Below are 23215 nucleotides of genomic sequence, written 5' to 3' on the forward strand. Positions count from 1 at the left end.
AAATTAATTTTATTATTAATTTCCCTGTTACTGCATATGGAATATTATGGTGCATATGTTGATTGAAAGGCGTTCTCAAAATATTGTCATCTTTTATGAAATGCATACCAAGAATATTACCCGTGTCACACAGTGAGTGGCGGACTTCCCCTGTTAGATGTAACAAAAGTTTCAAAAGGCACATATTGAGTCTGTAAATAAAAGCTGGGTGGATATGCCCACTGGCACCATGAAAACACATCGATCAAAGGTATCTGTCGTGGCGTTACTCACACAACCGCGTTCATCCCAGAAATAGCATTAACTGAGCTCCGCATTAATTCCCCAATAAGCGCTACAGGGTGTATGAAAACACTAGGTATTCTTAAAATGTCGAAAGATAATGCAGTGTACACATACAGTACTGCCGCAGAAGCTTGTTGTTATTCCGCTCGCGTTGCTCGGCGATATCGCCCACAAATAGCACGCGAAAGCGATAAGGACAGTGTGCAAAGAAAATTAGGCAGCGCCATATGGAATAAATTGATCTTTAACTGTTGAGCAGCATTCCCGAGTTTTTTTTTATGCAAACAAACGATGGAAAGCCATTCCTTCATTTTCTCCCTGATAAGTCGTTCAAGGTAATAGGGATTATTCAATGCGATCTGGAGATTTGCCCATTAGGCGTTACGAGTGTGTGTTTGTTGAGGCTATAATTCCACTAATAACTCACATGCACCCAGCCTGAATGGATACATGCGGGCAACCTTTTTGCGAATGTGTGCTGTATTCCGTACATTTCATATTCTCCCCCAAGGCTGAGCAGTGAATATTAGACTTTGCTTTTTGATTTACATCATCTCGAAAAACCTTATTTGTTCTGAACTCCCTTGCAAACATCGTTCTCGCTTCGCGACCGCGAGGAACAAGCCTAAGGGAGTTTTCAGTAGAATTGGAATCAGATTCTGAGCTTTAACCAAAGCGGAAATGTTGGGTCTTTTCATTAAAACATCCCTGATCTAAACTTCTCGTTGAAGAGAAAACACAAGCCAGCCTGCTTTTGGTTGTGCGTGCTACTGCTATGGAAATGAATTCTAGTTTTCCAGGGACAGAGAAAGAGGACCTGGCCGGTCACTCCGCAAAGGTCGCCAAGTTCCATATTTTGAAATTTATTTCACTGGTTTTTACACTGGCTATCATTAATGATGTTGTCATTCGAAATGGAATCCAAGAGTTGTATAAATTGCACGGACATCTTCGTAACGATTTCTGGAGGAATGAATTAGTACGTTATCACGTTTCCAGCGAAGTTTCTGCTCCAATTACGCTGACGTTATTACATCAGCGTTCAAGAAGATTAAATCTCCTCTTCCTGATGTATGAAATCAATTAATCAAGAGATGCTCGCATTCGTTTAATGAGTTTCCTCCATACGACAAAACCATCACGTATGTATGCATGTATGTATGTGTGTATGGATGGTATATGTGCATGTGTGTATGTATGTATGTATGTATGTATGTATGTATGTATGTATGTATGTATGTATGTATGTATGTATGTATGTATGTATGTATGTATGTATGTATTTAAATGTACGCATATATGTTACATATAAGTTTCTATTAAGCTCATTTTACTGTTTCAACGATTGGTAAATGGAAATATACGTTGTTTCATACTAATTGATTTTATACAGAGGTCGATGCCTATATTCTTCGTGAGTGTAATATCTCATGACGTTATAATTATGATATCCGTTACAATCCTTACGGATATAGCAACACCAAGGAGATCTCCAAGGCTCCAATTAGTTGGCACGCCATTCATGAAAATGTATCCTGGTTATCAAAACGGAGGATCGAAAACGAAAACAAATAGCGGAGAACATCTGTCCGTACTGACAGCGGAACGTCACTCAGTTCAAATAAGATAACTTCAAACAGAAATGTTCGTCATTTTACAATAAACTATTCATGATCCCGCCTTTGTCATCACTCGGCTAGGTCTATCGTGAGAAACGGTTTTCTAAACGGTCGGCGAAATTAAGTACTCGCGAAATCCTTTTTATCGCATGAGAGCCAGGAATTCCTTACTTACCCACTTGAAAAAAAATAGCAACTGAAACCATTCTTAAGCATCGCGTTGTGTAATCTACGTTCGGATAGTAGAAGGAAAATCTGCTTTTGAAAAAAGCAAGCCTATTTTATAAAAAAAGAAGGGCGAGCATGTCGACCCTTCAGGAAATACCACAAAGGCTATCAAACGACTCGTGGCAAACATGCTCAATCCGAAAACTATTTAAACGGGCACAATCGATGAAAATTGGTAGAACATATCGATGACGCAGAGATTGCTGTACATTTGCATACGACGACGCCGACACATACAGGGGGGTCATCGATCTCTGGAAGCTACATATGCGATATCTCAGATTTACAAGTAGTGGCTGACGTAATGAATGAATAACGCATGTGACAGACGATTAATGTATCTCTGAATCTTCATCCGTACGTGATCATAAGCTGCCATCACGTACACGCTACGATAAACTCTGATAGAGTCGACTGCGTTCCATAACGCCGATCCCAATTCGACGATTACTCTTTACTACACAAATTTGTGATGCAAAGAGTACAGTTCTTCTAATTGTCGATTGACTCTTGCTGAACCACCATACAAAGTGTAGACAACCGTGCACATATACAGCATGTATTATCTCAACCCATCTATCTATCTATCTATCTATCTATCTATCTATCTATCTATCTATCTATCTATCTATCTATCTATCTATCTATCTATCTATCTATCTATCTAATAGTATCTACCTACCTACCTACCTACCTACCTACCTACCTATCTATCTATCTATCTATCTATCTATCTATCTATCTATCTATCTATCTATCTATCTATCTATCTATCTATCTATCTATCTATCTATCTATCTATCTATCTATCTATCTATCTATCTATCTATCTATCTATCTATCTATAACACGGTTGGAACTAATTTGGGATAATTGGATCTTCATATTTTTTCAACCTTCTCAAAAATGTTAGGTGCCATATAGCAGAACTTTCAATATTACAAATTGTCAATAAAGATAAGTGTGTAACTTAAAGAGAAAAGCAAATGAGCTTACATTTGCAGGTTAAAACGACCTTACTTCACCATCCAATTATCCCAAAATAGTTCCAATCGTGTTCTATCTATCTATCGATTTATCTGTCTGTCTATATATTTCTCTACATACCTATCTACCTGTCTGTCTATCTCTGTATCCATCCATCCATCCATCCATCCATCTACCCATCTACCTATCTATCTATCTATCGATCGATAGATCGATCGATCGATCGATCTGTCTGTCTGTCTGTCTGTGTCTGTCTGTCTGTCTGTCTATCTATCTATCTATCTATCTATCTATCTATCTATCTATCTATCTATCTATCTATCTATCTATCTATCTACCAGTTACTTTATCTCAAAGCCTCTGCTTTCGACTTATATACTACGCTGAAATGTCAAAAGCGATTAGATCAACCTTCGGAAAAATCAACTTTGCCAATTAAAAGTGACATGAAAATATTACAAAATCATGTTTTAAATTCAATTAGTCACGATTCCAGTGAGAAGTAAAATAAGAGTCCCTTGGATGTCAGTACAAATTTGTTTTTCTCAAGTGCGCGGATTGACTGTGTACTAGACTTCCTTCATCCACCATAATACGAAGTGACATCACAGACGCTGCGAAGCTTCATAGAAAATCTGCTTGAGAATCAGATGTAAGCCGCCGGCATTGCTATCATCCAGTAAACCTTATACCTAAATTACAACTCGGAAATATCGGAAATGAGGCGCTCCGTTTTATTCTTCACACAACATGACGATGAGGCTTCACTAAGTCGTTCACATGGACGCCTCCAGTGTGGTATTTTGCCATCGACAACATCGTCGATCTCTCTGCCACAGTGGAGATATAGACCGTGGAGGTGGTAGCAGCGAGTCGCTTTACCTCCATTTGCGTACCATGTTTACATCGCCAGGGGCAGGTAATGCTCGAGAATAGTCATTTTTACGCAAAGTATCATATGCCAATTAACGCAGAGACTACGAAACGGTCGGATTTTGAATTCTTTGTTGAGCAAGTGAAGCCCAGCCTCTCCTTCAAGCGGACAAGCCTCAGGGGCGGCTTGACGGCCGTTACTCCACGTCAAGGACGGGATAATTACTTTCCTGATTGAAACCCGTTTCCCAGTAAGAGTGGGGCGCTTTTGATGTACGTGACAAATTGTTAAATTATTAAGGGAAGGTAAAATTTCAAGGAGAATCTCGTAAGAGGCAAAGGAAATGTTTATTCAGAAGTTTCCGAGTCACAGATGATGAGGCATGAACTGACGTCATCGTGCTACTGTTCAAGTGTGCCTGCGTGTTGAACTTGACGTTGTTCCGCTCTTTATCCGTATCATTGCCACTTCCTTAGTACGCGGGTGATCTTGGTATTCCTCTCATAAACGAAGGCTGTTTTGTCGACATTAAACACTTCACTTTGTTTGTTTGTTTATTATATATATATATATATATATATATATATATATATATATATATATATATATATATATATATATATATAGTGCTCTATGCGGAAAACAGAGCGTTATAGATAATAACACATTTTACTTCAAGTACAAAGTAATAATATATGTTACACCCGTGGCCACCCGTGTTGATCAAGGCAACTTGATACAGACAGAAATTCTACTTGTCAAGTAGAAAGGCAAAACTAGGTCTGTCTAGGGTTGTACCCTGTGTTCAAGATTGAGATACAATGTAACTTTACCATCCTCTGGTCCATGTACAAGTCTTGTTTATTTCAATTTCCCAAGACACACTGTATACATGGGACATACAATTTTACTTGATGCTATAGCAGTGAGCTCATAAAAGTTTGTTGCTTCAATAAACTAATTATCAAGTAGAGGCTTTCATGAATGGAAGTGGTATCTTGTGTCTCAATTTTTAAAACGGGGTGCCAAAAGTTAGCTCTCATTTTCAACCCTTGGCAGGGCCTGTTTTACCTTTATACAAGCAGAATTTCTGTCTGTATCAAGTAGCCTTGATTAATACTAAAGTGGCCACGGGTGTACTTAAGTTTCATGCATCCTGCAATCTTCAGACATAAGTGGATCCTTTCACTTCTGTCTGAGGATTGCAGGATACATGAAACTTAATTATTTTGTACTTGAAGTAATTCGTGTAATTATAGTTATATATATATATATATATATATATATATATATATATATATATATATATATAAGCGTAGCTACTGACTCCCACGATAGCTCATTCAAATACAACTGCCAATTTAGTAAACACTACAGGGGCAGCTGAGTCTACGTCAAAGGAATAAATTGATAAATTGATATGACCATAAACATGTAGCTTACGTTTCTATAGTTTATTGAAAACATTTAATATTATTTTCTCTTCACTCATAGTCTCATTTCTTGTCGGCATTGACCTAGCCAGAGTCATTCTACAACCGCTTTAACTCTCTGTTTCCGCTATAAAACATCATTGAATTATCGATAAATCACGCCTTGCCTAGTGTGCAGATATGTTGCTGTATTAATCCTTGCCGAATTCGCAGCGTTGGGAATGAAAAATAGATTTCATGGATTTTTATATATTTCGATTGTGCCTACGTCCTTACGTCAGGCGGTAGACGTCAGTGCATACTAGTACTGGCTATCCGATTTGATCACTTATTTTTTATCACTTAGATTGTTTTCATATTCCTCTGTATACGTAGGATACCGCAGTAGAGTTTCAGTGATGGAATCGCTTAGTCTTAATTCCTTATGATTTCTTGTTGGATTGTGACCCCTTAGTGGATATGATAGAGGTCATTTCCCTTTGAAACATATCGCTCAGTGAGTCTTTCTGCGAAAAAGTCTCTTGGTGTCTCTTTATCTCTGCCTATCTCTTTGTCTGTCTGTCTGTCAGTCTGTCTGTCTGTTTGTCTGCCTGTCTCTTGTCTCTATCTGTCTGTCTGTCTGCCCCTGTCTGTCTGTATACCTATCTGTCTGTCTGTCTGTCTGTCTGTCTGTCTGTCTGTCTGTCTGTCTCTCTCTCTCTCTCTCTCTCTCTCTCTCTCTCTCTCTCTCTCTCTCTCTCTCTCTCTCTCTCTCTCTCTCTCTCTCTCTCTCTCTCTCTCTCGTGCCATTCAGAGACATCTGATTATCTATGCACTGATCAGAAATAAGTTAACCATTGTTGTCAATAGATTAAACAATACAGCGATACTTGTTCACAGACCTCTATGGATCGTTTGACACTTCCCCCTCCCCTCCGATACTTCATTGCGCCAGTTCAAAAATCCACAAACAGTTCAGTATTAGTGACTTCAGTGACTTTTCGGAGTATTAGTTGATATAACTGATATTAAGCTTAATGCGAGACTGTCAACACTGGGCTAGTGCTAAACTGCTGTAAAATTGTTTGTTTGTGTTTTTGTCAGTACGAAAGACATCCTCAGACGAGCACTGATTAATAACAAAAGGAAGATGGTACTCCCGTATTCCTTCTTCCCGAGCAAAATTTGTCTTTTTCCGGAAGTTTTCCATCGTACCCTTATCCCGTTGGATAGACTGGAACACTCAATCTTAATGCCTCACCTCTGTGGTATGACTATTAAGGTAGTATGCGCCTAAAAAGTGAAAGACTTAAACTTTTACTCAAACTTTCCTCAAGGAGTCTTTCGACCGTTCTCTTTCAAAATCAAGAAGAAAAATCAGGGTCGCCGTGCAAATTTTAGTACTAGAAAAACAAATTACCAAAGATTTACCGATATTTGAAATTCAAAATGGCCGCCATCCCTACGTTATCTCTATGGAAAACTAAAATTTTCGATTTTCGAAAAACTAAGCAGGTTCGCCGAGAGCTTTAAAATGAGCCCCCACAAGTGGCAAATCAGAAAAGAATTGAAAAAGTTGGAGAGTCCAAATATCTGTCCCCTAGGCGCGATCGACCTGAAAAGTGCAATGGTATCCACTTTTACTTGGTTGGTCACCGTGTCACAACCTAGAGAACGCTGCCATTGATACCGCGATTGATTTTAATAATGTTTCAAATTTCCTCTTGTCGTTAATCGCATATTCCGAGTTCAATGACAGCCTGCTGTGCGTGGCATTTCTGATCCATAATAGAAGTCGATAGAGTTGCACCTAACACTGCCAGGAATGGCTACCCCACAGAGTTTGTCGCCTGGCGAGGTCAAGGGTTATGTTTTCGTTTTTCCGGCCAGCGCTGGACTGAATAGCTAGCCCTAAGGCTGCATCCCATCATGAGATTTGCGCGAAAAAGTCGTATGTGACTACATTAGTCTCATAGAATGAAATTGTATATGCTTTAAACTTAAGCAATAAATCACACCAAGCGACGGTATACCACGAGATTTTGACCAGTCCATGACATAAAAGCACGAGCGATAGCGGTTTATCGCTAGTATATCATAATATTTAATCGAAATTCTGGCGTGAAACTGACAGCTTGTGCCTGTTCCGACCGTACTGCGAATATAGCACGGTTATTTTCACGTCTCGACGACTGATCAGATCGCAGTATTTACGCCCGAGTCAATATACTGGTATGGTATAATAAGTCTCTCTGATCATTGAATGAAATGTCGTATATATGCTGGCGGTCATTGGACGAGACGTGGTACATGCGCCATGCAGTAATCTCATGAGGTATGGTACACATGCAGGAATCATTGTGATGAACTCTGATATATATGCTGTGACGCAATCTCATTGAATGACATGCGAGATGTCGTAATTAATCTCATTGGGTGAGATAATATTTCAAATTTACAGCTATAGATAGTGCTTGAACGAACAATGTGAAAAAGTAAAATTTGTGTAATTAAAATTTAACAAGATGGTTACTTTTTGTGTTTCCTTATATCAATGTGACATGTGTCTTACTTCAATATGTAATGTACACAAAGTGCAATGATACAAAGTCTTTGTATTGTTTGATACATATGTTGACAGTGTACAAATATGTTTGAATTTAATTCATGTTAGAATATACGGTTGATTGGATGTCATTGTATTGCAGTAATATTAAAATTTCTACTCTGTATTTATACTCTCCATCCATGGACAATGGCTTCTCCACAATCAGGGAATTGTTGGTGACTGGCATTCATAACTCAAGTTATTGCGATTACATTGAGTATCTGCTACTTCAGCTACTCGTAAAAAGATGGAACTGTGTTGTGAAACGTTATGGTTTCAGGCTTAGCGCTATAGAAACATAAAGTTAATATCTTTATCATTCTTCATGGTGGGGAGGAGCGGGGTCACACCGAACGGTCAAAGGCAGGATACGATATGTTTTGCCGAATGTTGAACATGGCAATCATATCTGCGGGTTATTGCCAGACATCTTCTCAAAATTCCAAAAGGTTTGCTTTAAGGTAGAACGCGCCTCGGGGACAGATATTTGGACTCTCCAACTTTTACAATTCTTTTCTGATCTACCACTTGAATTGCGGGGACTCATTTTGAAGCTCTTGGAGAAAGAAAAACTTTCCCCAGCTTAGTTTTTTTGCAAATCAAAAATTGTATTTTTCCTCCATAGAGTTAGCACAGGGATGGCGGCCATTTCAAATATCGGTAAATCTTGGGTAATTTGTTTCTCTAGTACTAAAATTTGCACGGTAACCCCCAATTTTTATGCTTGATTTTGAAAGAGAACAGTTGAACGATTCTTTAAGGACAATTTGAGCAAAAGTTTAAGTCTTCCACTTTCGAGGCACATACTGCTTTAAAGAAACGCTGTAAAAGATAACACAACCGCAACTTGCCATTATCTGACACTTTCACATACAATTTGCAAATTCCTCTAACCGTATGTTTCCAGGGGGTACCATTTTACGTCACCCTATGGTTCGATGCGACTGCTGTAAAGCAGCGGTTTTAAAAATCATCTGCTTAAAAGGCTGTTTTTTCCCTAAAACCCAGAAACTCTACACGCGCATGCGCAAAACAAAGTATAATATTTTTTTCTCTCCATGACACGCACAATTCATGAGCTATCCTACGTGCTAAAAATGTTATACATGTAACACATTCATTTCTAATAAATCCAAACTCAATTGCACTAGCATATAATACTTAAGAATTAGGTAAACTTACATTTGTAAATGTTTTTCACAACATAATGAAAAAAGTAAACAATTTAATATGGTCGATTCGAAATTATGGACATACAAGCTATTCAGTGTAAAAATGTATTAAAGTCATCGAATGTGCCAAAATAAGATTTCTCCATCGTGACAAGCTTTTAATCAATCATGGAAAAATAGTCTGCAATGGGAAAATAATTCGCCAAATTTACCGTTTCAGTGTAGTTAAGCTTAGAACGATTGGATTAATTGCAATAGCGGTGAGAGGAAACCCAGGGGAGAGAAACCTCCACAAACCGCAGTGCAGTGGTACAATTCCTTGAGCTAAAGTAGTTTTGCCGAGATACTCCTTAGGCTACTGGTAGAATGATTTCTGTCGGATGAACACGTTTTGTTCAGATGCCAAGATGCCTTGGTTTTCGAAACGTCTTCAATCGATAGGTGTGGGTCGGACCGCGCCATGACGGCGATGCACACTTGGCGTCGTCGCGGACGCCCGGTACGATGTAAGAGATATCGATAATCTGCTGGAATGCGGGTTTCTGAGCTGACGCGAAAACCTTGAAGTGAATTAATTGCTTTCATACTCACGCATGTTTCGACAAAGTTATAACATCTGTGTAGGACGTACGGATTTGTTGTTTGATGTCCATTTCCTCAGGTAATATTCCTTCCGTGTGTGTATATTAAGCTTTTACCATAACTTTTCTCCAATCGACTTCGCATTTCTTCGCTTTTATAGAGAAAATATTAACGAAGGAAATACTAGCCACACGCCACTGCCTTTTCCTTCGAAAGATAAAGGCAGGACGTTTTGTTTTGCAGCAAGTCCTCATAGAAACACTTATTGCGAAGCAATTATAATATCCCCGGCAACTTAGTCATTTTCCTTCTCCTTCTGTTCTTAAAATATATCCGACTGACAGAGGTGATTTACTTGGGCTGCATTGTGAGCACTGGGTATTGCTCCTGTCTAACGTGGCGTGGATGGGATTAGTATTTGGTTCAAATTGCAGCAGCGTTCCGCCTTTCAGCGGTAACGCCTCCACGGCCGAGTGCCCAGCTCTAAGTTGGCGCGAAAGGTTCATTGTTAGAGAGACGCCCGGTACAAATTGAAGACGCGGAACATATGTGCATATAATCCCATGCATCGCTTACCACTTCATCAATAATGAATAAGGCGTCAATGAAATTAACAATATCTAAATCATCGTCCCTGTTTGTCGCTCAAATTAATCTTCTCAATCTATTTACATGAATGCCGCTCGTTATGTTTCATTTTGTCCGCACGCGCCAAAAATAGCGGGACGTGTGAGAATATAAATTACTCAGTCAGTTCAGCTGTCACTACTTATACATCACGTGGAATACTGTAAGCATATCGATCAAAACTTCGATAGTGTTCCCAGTGATGCGGTTAGTGTTAGGCTAACAATAACGGCTTGAAATCGCCGTTAACCAAACGGCCTTTGTTCGAAGATGCAATCACGCTGTAAATTGGATAAATAATTTGATGCATTATACAGGCTTCGTATGTATGTATGTATGTATGTATGTATGTATGTATGTATGTATGTATGTATGTATGTATGTATGTATGTATGTATGTATGTATGTATGTATGTATGTATGTATGTATGTATGTATGTATGTATGTATGTATGTATGTATGTATGTGTGTATGTTTGTATGTGTGTATGTTTGTATGTGTGTGTGTGTGAAACATTGAACAAATAATAATGGGATTAATATTAATGTAGTTGAATAACTACTTATGGAAGTCAATACGTGAAACACTTAATTCCAAAATTTGTTCATATGCATATATATACACATCAGTAAATGTGATTATATGAAAATATACATGCATAAGATTACATATGTAGTAATATTCCATTACAGAAAAGTAATAAAAGTGTAAGAATAATGATATAATTCTTAGTCAAAACTTTGTGACTTTAGTTAACGATCTTACATTTTATATCCCTCACCTACGTTTTGAAGGGACAAGGGGAATGTTAAAACATGCCAAGACGAATCGAACCCGGGCCACGAATCGATTCCATTACCCATTCACAGTCACTCAAACGATGAAAACAAATCGGATTGTCGTCGATAGACCATAACACTGTGTAATTTTAGCGAGCAATCGTCGGTTGTACTTGAGAACGGGGTCAGTAATGCAATGGTTTGGGTAAACTCCCTCAGAACTTAATGGCAGACATCTGTTTGGGGCGGCTAGCTAATGGAACGCCTTCTCGAGTTGATTTCAGCACTTGACGAAACAAAGCACAGAATTTTTTCTGCGAGTCATATTTTGGTTTCCGATAGTATTGTATTTCAGCGGGCAGGCGGATATTAATGTGTGTTGAAAAATAGTGCAACATCGTTTCTTGCCCGAAGGAGATGTTCCGTACATTATACGGCGTAATTTAGATGTATGATGGCCCAAGTCTGCGTCTAGTGTAACCGGCTGTACATGAACATGTTCAGGGTGTAGACTCCGGTGCGTGTTTATGTTCTGAGTCGACAAAATCGCGTCAGGCCTTAACATGTTTGCTGGTAATTATGCCGACTGTGAGAACTAAAGATAATCGATACTCGGTCACGCATATTGCCCCGTTGTAATGTTACAGTCAAGTCCCAGGCGAAAACAGTCGTAAACTTTCGCACAACCGGCAGGGAAAATGTTGACACTGATGGAGAAAGCACGGCCGTGATAGTATCTCACGTTTTGACAGTGGCATCATACGCCGCGACAAGAGGAGGCGAACGTTTTACTGAGCGATAAACGTCATCTCGTGAATGGTTTTTTTTTCTTCTTTGATTGGTTGGGCGTGGTCCTGATATTCAATCAAACGCACTCGACAAGCCGGTCGCCATAAATCAGTCAAATACATCCTTCGTTTGCATGCAATGCAGGTAAAATAGCCCACCCCGGTCGCGGCACGTCGCGTATATATATATGTATACGCAAACTGCCCTACTTCGTCGTCTGCCTTTCCTGTTGGTACTGAGTTACGGCAGCTCTCACGGCGAGCAAATAAAGAGAGAAGAATCGATACTGAGACGATATTCTTCCTTTATTGTGAGGCTCTCTGACGAGGTCAAATCGTAGTTGAAAGCAATGAATATCATTAATTAGAATGGATGCCACTCTGATAAGCAGCACCGGTAGTTTTGGTTACGACAAGCGTATAGTTGTCATTGAGTCGAGGGCCAATGAATGTTAATAGACCCGTTATTGTATCTCGCATACAGAATATTTTGTTCTATATGTATGCCTAATGTTATTTAGAATATGGGTGAGTAATAGTCAGTGAGCCAGACGTACATAGTGCAACCAGGTCAATTTTTGCTATTCCGAGGAGATATTCGGTGGGGGCGTCCTACGCTCAGGCATGAAATGTAGTTTTGCGTCTACACACACTGCCGTTCAGTTCTTTCCGTTTTCTGGTAAAGGGTTCAACGCTGGGCTATAAACATTGAACAAGTGCGTTCCTCTCTTAGCCTCTCGGTGCCCTTGTGCCGGGTGTTTTCATAAAGGATACGTAATGTTATTTCCTCAGAATATGCTTGCTTCAGGAACATCATTCGTTAAAATGCGGAGATTTCAACTCTAAAATCGAATATTCTTCAACGTGTTGGCGCTGTTCAAGTCGCACTCACGGTGCAGCTTATTCCTGTCTCCAAGGCAACGATGCCAGTCCGGATTTTCATCGACTCGTGTCACTTCTGCGCACCCGGAAAGGCGTCATCAAGCGTCCGAATGGCTGATTTACATAGTAATATACATGGGAGTCGCACGCCCGACCAATAAGCAAGCACCTGTAATTTAGCTCAAATGAGCAGTAATTTTCTGTAGCTGAATTGGGATTTTGATCATGTTGAAAGCCTCACTTTGATCCGCTTCTACATCAATTTCGTGTGTGCCGTAGCAAGGTATGAAAAAGTGCCTATGACATTGATATGGGGTGTCAGGCGGAATTAGCCATTCCTCTCACACAGCCAGTAGCAAATCTGGAGTTTATGTGCAACACGTCAACGCGCTTTGTGAGCGACCACCCAATTAAATCGGGGAGTTTAAATACGGCGTTGTCCATTGAGCCACAATCATAGCATCAAGAGTACACGCGTGGAGTAACATGTCAACATCGCACGCTGGCTTTGTAGAGCCGTTGTGAATGGACAAGGGGCCTTTGGAGCTGATCGCCGTCGACCTCCGATAGGACTTGTGTCTGGCAGTGCTACCGCACCTGCCCAAGGCGACCGTTCGCCGAGATATCAGTCGCCCGGCAAGAAAACGTCGTGCATCTGCAACAGCAAGGCCTTGTGTCCGCAGCCTGCCACCGACGCTTCGTACCTGTTCAGAATTTGTTTACACAAGTTTCAGTCACCGCGCGTTACACAAGACGTTCCGACTCAGTTGACCGTCAAGCCGCAATAATATTTTACAAGAATAAGCAAATGCTCTTTCAGTTTTCACTCCACCGGCATAAACAAGTTACGTTCGGCGTTTCGATAGGAACACTGAAGTTGCACTCCACTCGGTAAGACGGTGAAATCTTTTCTTCTCGCAGTCTAAGGCTATTGACTCATCGATTGCTGATAACCTCTGCAGCAATATTGTCATCATCGCACTTCAGTTCTGTGGTTGAATCACGCCTCATATACTGTAAACTTTCACGACTGATTGCTTCTTGTTGATAAAAAAGCCGGGGAAAAAAATCAAGAACGCCGGAGAGATAAGCAGAAGTACGAACTATCTGCGGTAACGCAACGCGACAATTCATGATAATGCCGATGGCGGACGAGTTGATATTTAATAATAGCGGTACGCTATTACCAGCGACCAATTATACAAGCTGGCTTCCGTATTCCGCGGGCAAAGCTTTCAATATCACATCGACAACGGAAACCACAAATGTTACCTCCCTCGTCGACGATCGACCCTACCCACCGAGCGGCTATGCCGCCGACCGCATCATCCTCGCCGCTGTGTGCACGGTTCTCCTCGTGTTCAGCATAGTTTTCGGCAACACACTGGTGTGCATCGCTATACTGAGGGAGCGCTCGTTGAAAGGGATACAAAACTGGTTTCTGCTCTCTTTGGCCGTGAGCGACCTAATGGTCGGCGTATTGATAATCCCGTTCGGTATCACAAACGAACTGATGGGCTACTGGATCTTTGGCCTATGGTGGTGCCATATTTGGCTGTGCTTGGACGTTATGGCCTGCACGGCTTCAATTCTAAACCTTTGCCTTATTAGCCTCGATCGCTATTGGTCTATCACTCAAGCCCTCGAGTATGCAAAGAGACGGACGCCGCGACGAGCGGCATTCATGATTTTTTTGGTGTGGCTGCTCTCTGGCATAATTTCTATACCACCTTTGTTCGGCTGGAGATCGGACGACCCGCCCGATCCGGTGTATCCGATTTGTCTGCTGAGTGAAGACACCGGCTACATACTTTATTCCACCAGCGGTTCGTTCTTCATTCCTGCGTTTGTGATGATCGTTGTGTATGTGCGCATATGGTATGCTGCCAAGAGTAGGGCACGAACTTCGCTGAGAATGGCCCGGGCCGAGAAACGATCCAAACAGCCAAAAGTTGACAACCATAAAAACAAAAACCACCACGATATTCCGATGAAAAGGCGAGATTACCAAAAGATATCGGCTGAGGAAACGACAACAAGCTCGCCAGTTCCGTCTAGTCCCGGCATGAGTCCACGGAGCGCCATCTCGGTAACCGACGTAGAGCCGTCCTCGACCAATATCACAACCATTACAACAATAAACGAAGTCGACGGCCGAGATAAAAACGAGAACTCCCGCCACCTTGGCACGAACTCCACGAAACTGCCGTTGATTCAAGTTCTGCAACTCAAGAAGTCGAATCCAAACAACCACCACGTTGTCGCACGCAGCCACAACCTCGCGGCGGACACCGAAAGACAAAAACGGAAAGTCGCCCAAGCGAAAGAACGCCGCGCCACTTTCGTTTTAGGCGTAATTATGGGCACATTCTTGTTGTCATGGTTACCGTTTTTCGTCCTCTACGTGATTTTCGCCTTGTGCAAGCATAAGTGTGCTATACCTGACCTACTGTTCAAGTTTTTCTTCTGGATCGGTTATTGCAACAGTGCCGCTAATCCCGTGATCTACACCATCTTTAATAGGGATTTTAACAAAGCCTTCAAGAAAATCGTCCAGTGTAAGTAGCGACTGACCCACCAAGAGCCTCTCACGATGATACAGAACTATTGCATTGTGTGCGTGTTGACTGTCAGCGATATCACTGCCCTGCCACGGACTGAAATTGGACACCGACTATCCCTCCGAGGAAACGGTCTCTCAACGAGCTGGAGTATTTATTTCCCAAAACATGACAAAAGCACCATTCGATGGTGGCATGGAAAGTCACGCTATTTAATAATTAATGTCTACTAAATACGGCTTCCTGAACCGAGTTTGGTTAAATGAATCCGAAATGTGAAGGTAGCGTACAATGATTTGTAATAAGTTAATCTTGCCAATAGCAATGTAGCTGGAAGTGTCAAAGCGTACCGACCGCAGCACACTGTGACTCCAATTGGATTCGACTCAACACTGAGCGAAAAAGTTGGAATTTTGTTTTCACGTCAGCGGTTTTTAATTTTTTACTTGTATTTATTAATAGCTCTTTTACTGCGAGACACTGGATGGGGGCATGCACCGTCAAAATTTTGTAATTTATTCCACATTCTCTTCGAGTACACGAGTTGCCCGGGTAATGTTAATTGTTGGGTTTAAATTTGGAAAAAAAGTATATTGACACCCTCAACCAGTGTTTACGACCAGTAAACTGATATATGAAATCGCCAATGAGCTATTTACAATAATTTTGAAATTGTGACCTGTGAACACCAAACGATGAATAATATCTGTAATTACATCAATCTGGAAGCAATTCCTGAAATTACTATTGTAGTGAGAAATTCACCCACTATGCGCGCAAATCGTGACCTACCACACTGAGAGAAGTACGTCTATGAGTTCATAATCGATTTCTAATTTCATTGACTTAGAGGAATATAATTTCCTGGCATGCCCCAAGGGTCAGTTCATCTGTTCGTGTAAGATTTAAACGGATGTCACATTAGGACAAGCGGAGGGCTCTACGGTCCGCGGACGTCTCGTTTAATTGGCTATTTGTCGACAACATCGTCCTAATGAATTTATAGTGAACTTTGGGCTTAGGGAGTCAACGGCTGTCGAGCTGACGGTTCGCCGACGTGCTCCCGAGGTTCTCTGAATAATTTTGTGACTCGACTTAAACTTCGACTTTTTAAGCGTGTCAGAACCACGTATACGGTATTTTGGCCCACACATGAACTCCACAACGACCATCTCAAAATGTTGTCGTGACTTTAAAAGTCCCATCTACGCTGTTCGAACGGAACGCTTTGGCGTCGAGTAATGTTAATCGGAGCTACTACTTTATGCAAAATCATATTTTGTACTTTTAATCAGACTTATGTACACGTTCTACATTCAAATGTAGAACGTCTGTGAGCCGAACGTTTTACTCTCTAATATTGATAGATCACGTGATCGTATTGACGCACCAGAAAGATTGCTTGTGGTTTCGGTTACACAGAGAACAATGTTTTCACCATTGTACAACAGAAATTGTCAGTTCCCATTCATGTGCACAATACACTTAAGTTATATTCATTCGATGGTTCTCGCGTATCTTCTCGTATTCTTCCTTGTAACCACTCGTTTCAAGAAATGTGACTTAAAGTGTTGTTTAGCTTTACCCGCCCATGACGAGACTCCACTCCAGCTTCGGCTTCTCACTTGACATCGGCCTCCGGCGAATAGAGACAGTGCGTCGTTTCAGTATCTTAGCACGTCCTCCCACTTGTCAAGCCATGCTTAGCGTCCTGTAACCTCTTCCAGGCGTCCACTAGCATTTATCTCACAAGGCGAGCCGACAGCGAAGCGTATCATAAGAAGTTAAAAGAAGTATTGCCGCTATATCCAAACGATCACAGTTAACACTTTGAAGGGGGGGGGGGGGGGCGAAACCTCTTTTGTTTTATGTGAATGGCCTTAGCCTTACCTGGGAAAAAATCAAGCCAAAAAAATAATAAACATTGTTGATTTCAAGTTCGCTTTCGACGTAGCTTGACGGAGGCCATCAACGGGTCGTCGAATCGATCCGTTCATGTCAACAGTCTCGAATTGACTTAGAAAAAATGTAGACAGGGAAAATTGAATTACAGAAGTAATGGTGCGTATGCTATTCGATACGTTAAACGTTTACATTTGAAATGATGAACAATTCACGTCATTTATCCAACTTAATATGTTTTCTTCTGGGCTATTAAGGCCGCTTTATTTTGGAAAATATTGGCGATGAAATAACAATTTCTTATTATCTACCGTCCAACAAAGGAAATATACGGCTTAATGGAATTTAAAGACACTTAAACTCGCTATCCTTTTGGCGATGGGCACTCACTGCGCATGGGCGAGATCTCGTCCCAGTCGATGCTGCAGAAGAGATTTTATGCCTGTGCACCGGGCGGGATAAACACGAGGCAAGATTGCAGTCTGTTGTAAGAAAATTACGAATGGGGTTTAAAGGTGAAAATTACCAAGATTGCTTACATGACGTTGCCCGCCAAGTCTTGCGCGATGCAAATTAGCGGAGGGGAATTTCCGCTGTGGCACAAAGACACAGGGAGTGAAAGAAATGACAAGGAAATTGGGTCCCGGTTATGCCGTTACTTGAAGCAGAACTCAATTCGTCGCCTCCGCGCATTTGATGAAGGGGAAGGCATACGTGGCCAATAAAGCCCCGGTGGGCCTTCCAGAGTATCGGGTCGGTATGCATTGCCCATCAACCGAGAAGTGGCTTGCTGAACTGCGTGTATCGAATCCGGGCGGACGAGGGTACGATCGAGTTACGGCGATCCGTGGTCTCTTAGAAACCTCCTCTTTGTGATCCGATTTCAAGGGTTGTATGTCGATGAATTAGGACAACGGTTTCTTATGCTGACATTGGAAATTCGACGAGAAGTTGGCTAAAAGGCACGTAGAGTGCGTGGCCGGATAGCGGTCGTGAAAATCAGCGGTGATGAGAAAAACAGAGAAATGTACAAAATTATTAAATTAAACACGCTGATGTATGTATGTTTGCGTCATGATGATGGCCGTTGAAATATTCATCGTAAGTCTTTTATAACCGACATTTGACTACGTTACCTGTCTTCGATTACGATTTTTTTGCCGACATGGTTTTAATGAATGTTTGCAGCCTTGGCAATATGCAGACATGATACACTTTCTCTGTGCACATCATGTTTGCGAGTATCTTCGCCAATCGTTTGTTGTCGTCCAGCGCAGCGCTGCCAGTGCAGCATCATGCATAGGCGTCCACCCAACGCAATCCAGTTCGCGCATTTACAGCGCACAAACGCAAACCCCGGGTCAGCTTGCGTCATAATTTGCCCAGCTTTGTCACGGGGCTTCGGTTTATATGTAAGTGTTAATTGAATGTGCTTTCAAAAAAAAAGAAGGCAAAATAAAGACGGTTGCCTGTCCATAGATGCGGGCATTAATGAATTATCAGCCCCGCGGAGAATTAATTGATATGGTCCATGGACGCGTAATCTGAATTTTTAAAAAGATTACTAAGGCTCATCAAATGTGTCATCACTGTGTGTACAGTCAGTGATTATTTTTTGATACCGCAAGTGGATTCACACATTGATACTCCCATGCCTTCATTAGAAACCTGTGATGAAACAAGATATTGTACATGGCGCTCACAGGCAGACCGCGCGCAGTCCACGACCACAGAGATTACAGTTGACGGTCGCGATGAAACACGTCCACGTTTGTAATGGTCAGCACAAACACGTTTCCCGTGGTCTGTGTGAATTCAATCACTCAGCAAACAATCCCGTTTCCTCCTTGAATACGTCCACTGAACGCGCTATGCTAAATTTAGACACAATTTTGTTCCTCCAAAACCTTGATTACTGCACTATTTGTCAGTACAATGGGGATAGCATAAAGGCAAGCTCTCCCCAACTGCAGACCCCGATCTCCTGTCAAAGCAATTGCTGTTCTGTGAACAAATATAATAATTGGGTTTATACAACTCGCAGAGTTCTGAAAACACGGCCTATTCATTTGACTCTAAGAAGCGTTTCCGCACTCGAAAAAAAGCCATGTGTATTTCTTATTGCAATAAAGACAGCTGCCATGAAAGGGCCCCCACGGATTGTGGGAGTCCGTTGACGAGTTGCGTCCAGCGCAGATTGAATCAAGGTGAAACGTTGTCATAGAAACCAGTGGCGTCCGCTCCTCGGAAATGGCGATGTCCCGGTAACCGCTGAAGGGACTTCGACTTCAGTGATGTAAAAAAGGCTGTACACTGATCACCTTTGAGGCCTCAAATCTGAGCAAAATCGAACTTGATTACTTCCGCTTCTCTTTTAAATCGTAGGTATTGCCACCTGTGATGGTGCTCCAGGACGAATTACACCGCGGCAGCAAATCGGCAACCCCAACGGCCAGCTTATGTTGCCAAGAGCTCGCGTTAATCTCCCCGACGCCGATGAACTAACTCTTTTTCCCCCGCTCTCGTTCAAATCTGATTGAATATTTCGGTAGTAATAAATACCCCTCCCAGCATTGCCTTTACTTTTGTGGGAACGACTTCTTCCTGTCGCCGAGAACATGTAGCCACCCTAAAATCATTTGGACTGGCTTCCATTCCCCGTGAAACATTGATTTGTTCTATGGTAACGACCCCTGTTAATAAATTAAAAAATTAAACGTAATTGTCAATTTCAATTAGACTGCAGACCCGAACTCTGCACCCACTTAGTTTGCTCACAAGCCGTAATATGGTGGCAATGACTACAACACGTCCACGCATTTGTAATAGGGGTTAGGGGAATGCTGCCGTCGCCATACAAGATAATGTGTGACTCCGGGCGGCGACACGACCTTAATGCGACAACTAGTAAAGCAATGCACGAAAGCAGTGGCTGTTTATATCTTACTGCAGGTACATTTGCACATGCTTATATATATATATATATATATATATATATATATATATATATATATATATATATATATATATATATATATATATATATATATATATATATATATCTTTGTCTCTCCAGTAAAGTACAGTGGTCGATGTTTGAGTATTGAACAGAATAAACATAAAACTACCACGAAACATGTAGCAATAATGTGAATGGCAACCACAGTATTCTAAATACTTTAAATTAAAATTACCAGTAAATACATAGATAACAGATAGATACATAGATAGATATATAGATACATAGATACATACATAGATACATACATACATACATACATACATACATACATACATACATACATACATACATACATACATACATACATACATACATACATACATACATGCATGAAAAGTTAAATCTGTCCATAGATTGCAAGATGTATTGACATATATTATTACATAGTTCTTAGAGTAATTTTTGTTCAACTTGTTCTTTGTGACGCTCTGCGTTTTACATCGAGCACCGTAATTTCCTATGAGGACATCTGTGACATCTGTATAATATAATATATATATATATATATATATATATATATATATATATATATATATATACGGACAAAATTGTGGCCTGGTTGTTGACGGATAGTTTGTCATTCTTTCCTGTCGTTATGTTGTCAGGAGTGAGTAATTGTTGTTGATCTATACTGACACAAAAATAGCGGAAATAGATCGTAAATTTATAAATTTGGACACAGAAGTTAGCCTATTGTATTAATTATAGCCTTTCCAATACTTAATGCAAACAACCAAAGCTTGTTTGGAAATGCTTAATGCAACGTCGAGGTGTCGTAAATTGCTGGGAAGTTAGCCGCCATAAGTGTGGCTCCGCCACGTCCGTTGTTTGTTTTGAGGGATTATCCGTCTCACCTGAAGCATTCGTGGCGTAGAATCAGTTTTGTAAGGAGCCCACAAGCGCAAGGGAACCTCGGATCTAGGAGAGGGGGATGTGGAACACTGTCCCCGGACTGTGTCCTGATATTGAACCGAGAAGTTCGGAAGTTCGATTACCCGTAAAACATCATTGAAGTCTCAACTGTCACTCACGCCATGTTTACATATAGCAGAGAGTTACCAGTCAACAAATCTCGCATGCTTGATCAAATATTGATCCCCCTCGTCCAGTTTCGAATATGATAACTTGAAATTTTGAACCTTGACCTTAGAGTGAGTGTACTCACTCGCAGGGCAACTACGCAGTTCACCCTGTATGTACTTTCTCTCCGTCATTGATTGCTTTTCACTTTGGTAAAAGCGAGCGAGCCCGTCATTTTACCACTGTCACAGACTCCTTTCTCAAACGGATCGCATCTATCACAAACAAAACGTACCTTTGAAGAGATCAACTTTGTCATAAAAGTTGCAGGGTTACACAAAAAAATGTAGGCGGTGTATGGGTTAAGTAAAGTTTAAAAGACCAATACACTATTTGACCCGTCTCCGTACATGTGTTAGTAGCAAAAGCACGAGCGTTACCCCCGAGAGACGGAGCCCATAGCAGTCGACCATATTTCAACTTGATACACTTACGCACCGACTGTTCACAAATTTGTTAAATTTTCGAGGTCGCCCGGGGCAACCCCAATGGATGGTGCGAACTCTCAAGGTATCACTTTCAACTACTGCACACGGCTTTAACACTGACGTTTTGCGGTTGCTTGTGAAGGCTGAAAAACATCGGCAGAAATGCTTCTTGGCAGCGAGTCAAACCAGTCCACATTTGGTTACGAGAGCACTGTTATGTGTTCTCATCCACTTTCAATTTGAAAGTGGAAAGTCTGGGGAAGTACAAACCGATGATCGAACGGAAAAAAAAAACCTTCATAAAAAATGCAAAATAAAAAACCAGAAGAGGCCAAGGGTTCCATTAATTTAATAGAAGATATGGATACGAGCCACAACAACCAAGGAATACTAGCTCCACTGTAGGACAGCAGAGGTAGCTCTTATTTCAGTGCCGATATTGAAATCCCGGGCCTGAGTAAGAGCGTATGCGGCCGATTATGTGTTTTATCGAGTTGGCGTCCCGCTTCGAGTGCTCGACAGCTCGGCTTGTCCTGTCTGCACTGGCCGACGACGTGTCACATAGCTGCCTCCCGCCATTCAAGTCGGGACGTTGCCATGGCGACCGCAAAAGAAGCGCAAGGAAAACTTTAATCACTCGGAAATCTCGAGACGCAAGTGTGGTTGACTGATTGAATCGATGGCATGAACAGCACTTATCCCAACCGCATTTTTTTTGTCGTGGCAGAATTGCGACAAAAGCAATGCGTTGATACGAAGTAAAGCCCAACCTTCTCTTATTATACGACCTAATAAAATGCTGCGCACATAGCTCATACAAGAGCGCCAACGATTACGTTAATTTTATAACGGTTTTCAATAAAAAATGAAGCGGGAACCGCTGTCCTCTTACGGAAATGGGTCAGACACAAGGACTACAAAGAATGGAACGACTCTGTGTACCAAGTAACCGCCTAGCCACACCGCGGACGTTCTCCAGTTGTCCATAGTCTCCCGTGTAAGGTGACATGGACCAATCATAACATTGATATATTTTACTGTATTTTTTAGTTCTGTTTGCAATTTACAGTTTATTGGTCTTCCTCTGAACAAGCTATCGCAGTACCTATTATAATGTTCAATATGACAGCACAGTGTTTATGGGAGTGATGTCCATTATTATCGCTGGCGACTGAATTTTAGTCGGGACTAGAATTCGTCAACAGCAACGTTTTGTAAACAATGTGTTGTAATGGCAAGGGTAATGAACTTGCATTTTAACATAATTTAAGTTTGTACGAAAGTGAAAGACTTAAACAGTTGCTCTAACTTTCCTCAATGAAACTTTCAACCATGCTCTTAGTGGTACCAAATAAAGAATAAAATGTCAGAGTGCGAA

The 23215-nt window shown here is 41.2% G+C and overlaps 1 protein-coding gene across 1 annotated transcript; it reads left to right on the forward strand.

The window, feature by feature from the left end:
- Window positions 1-12699: 12699 nt before the first annotated feature.
- Window positions 12700-16904, forward strand: LOC139120221 (alpha-2C adrenergic receptor-like). The gene has a single exon (XM_070684427.1). It carries the CDS (start codon window positions 13977-13979, stop codon window positions 15408-15410), a length of 1434 nt encoding a protein of 477 aa, XP_070540528.1. The 5' UTR covers window positions 12700-13976; the 3' UTR covers window positions 15411-16904.
- Window positions 16905-23215: the final 6311 nt, after the last annotated feature.

The sequence above is a fragment of the Ptychodera flava genome, chromosome 20 (assembly GCF_041260155.1).
Source record: "Ptychodera flava strain L36383 chromosome 20, AS_Pfla_20210202, whole genome shotgun sequence".
Taxonomy (NCBI): domain Eukaryota; kingdom Metazoa; phylum Hemichordata; class Enteropneusta; family Ptychoderidae; genus Ptychodera; species Ptychodera flava.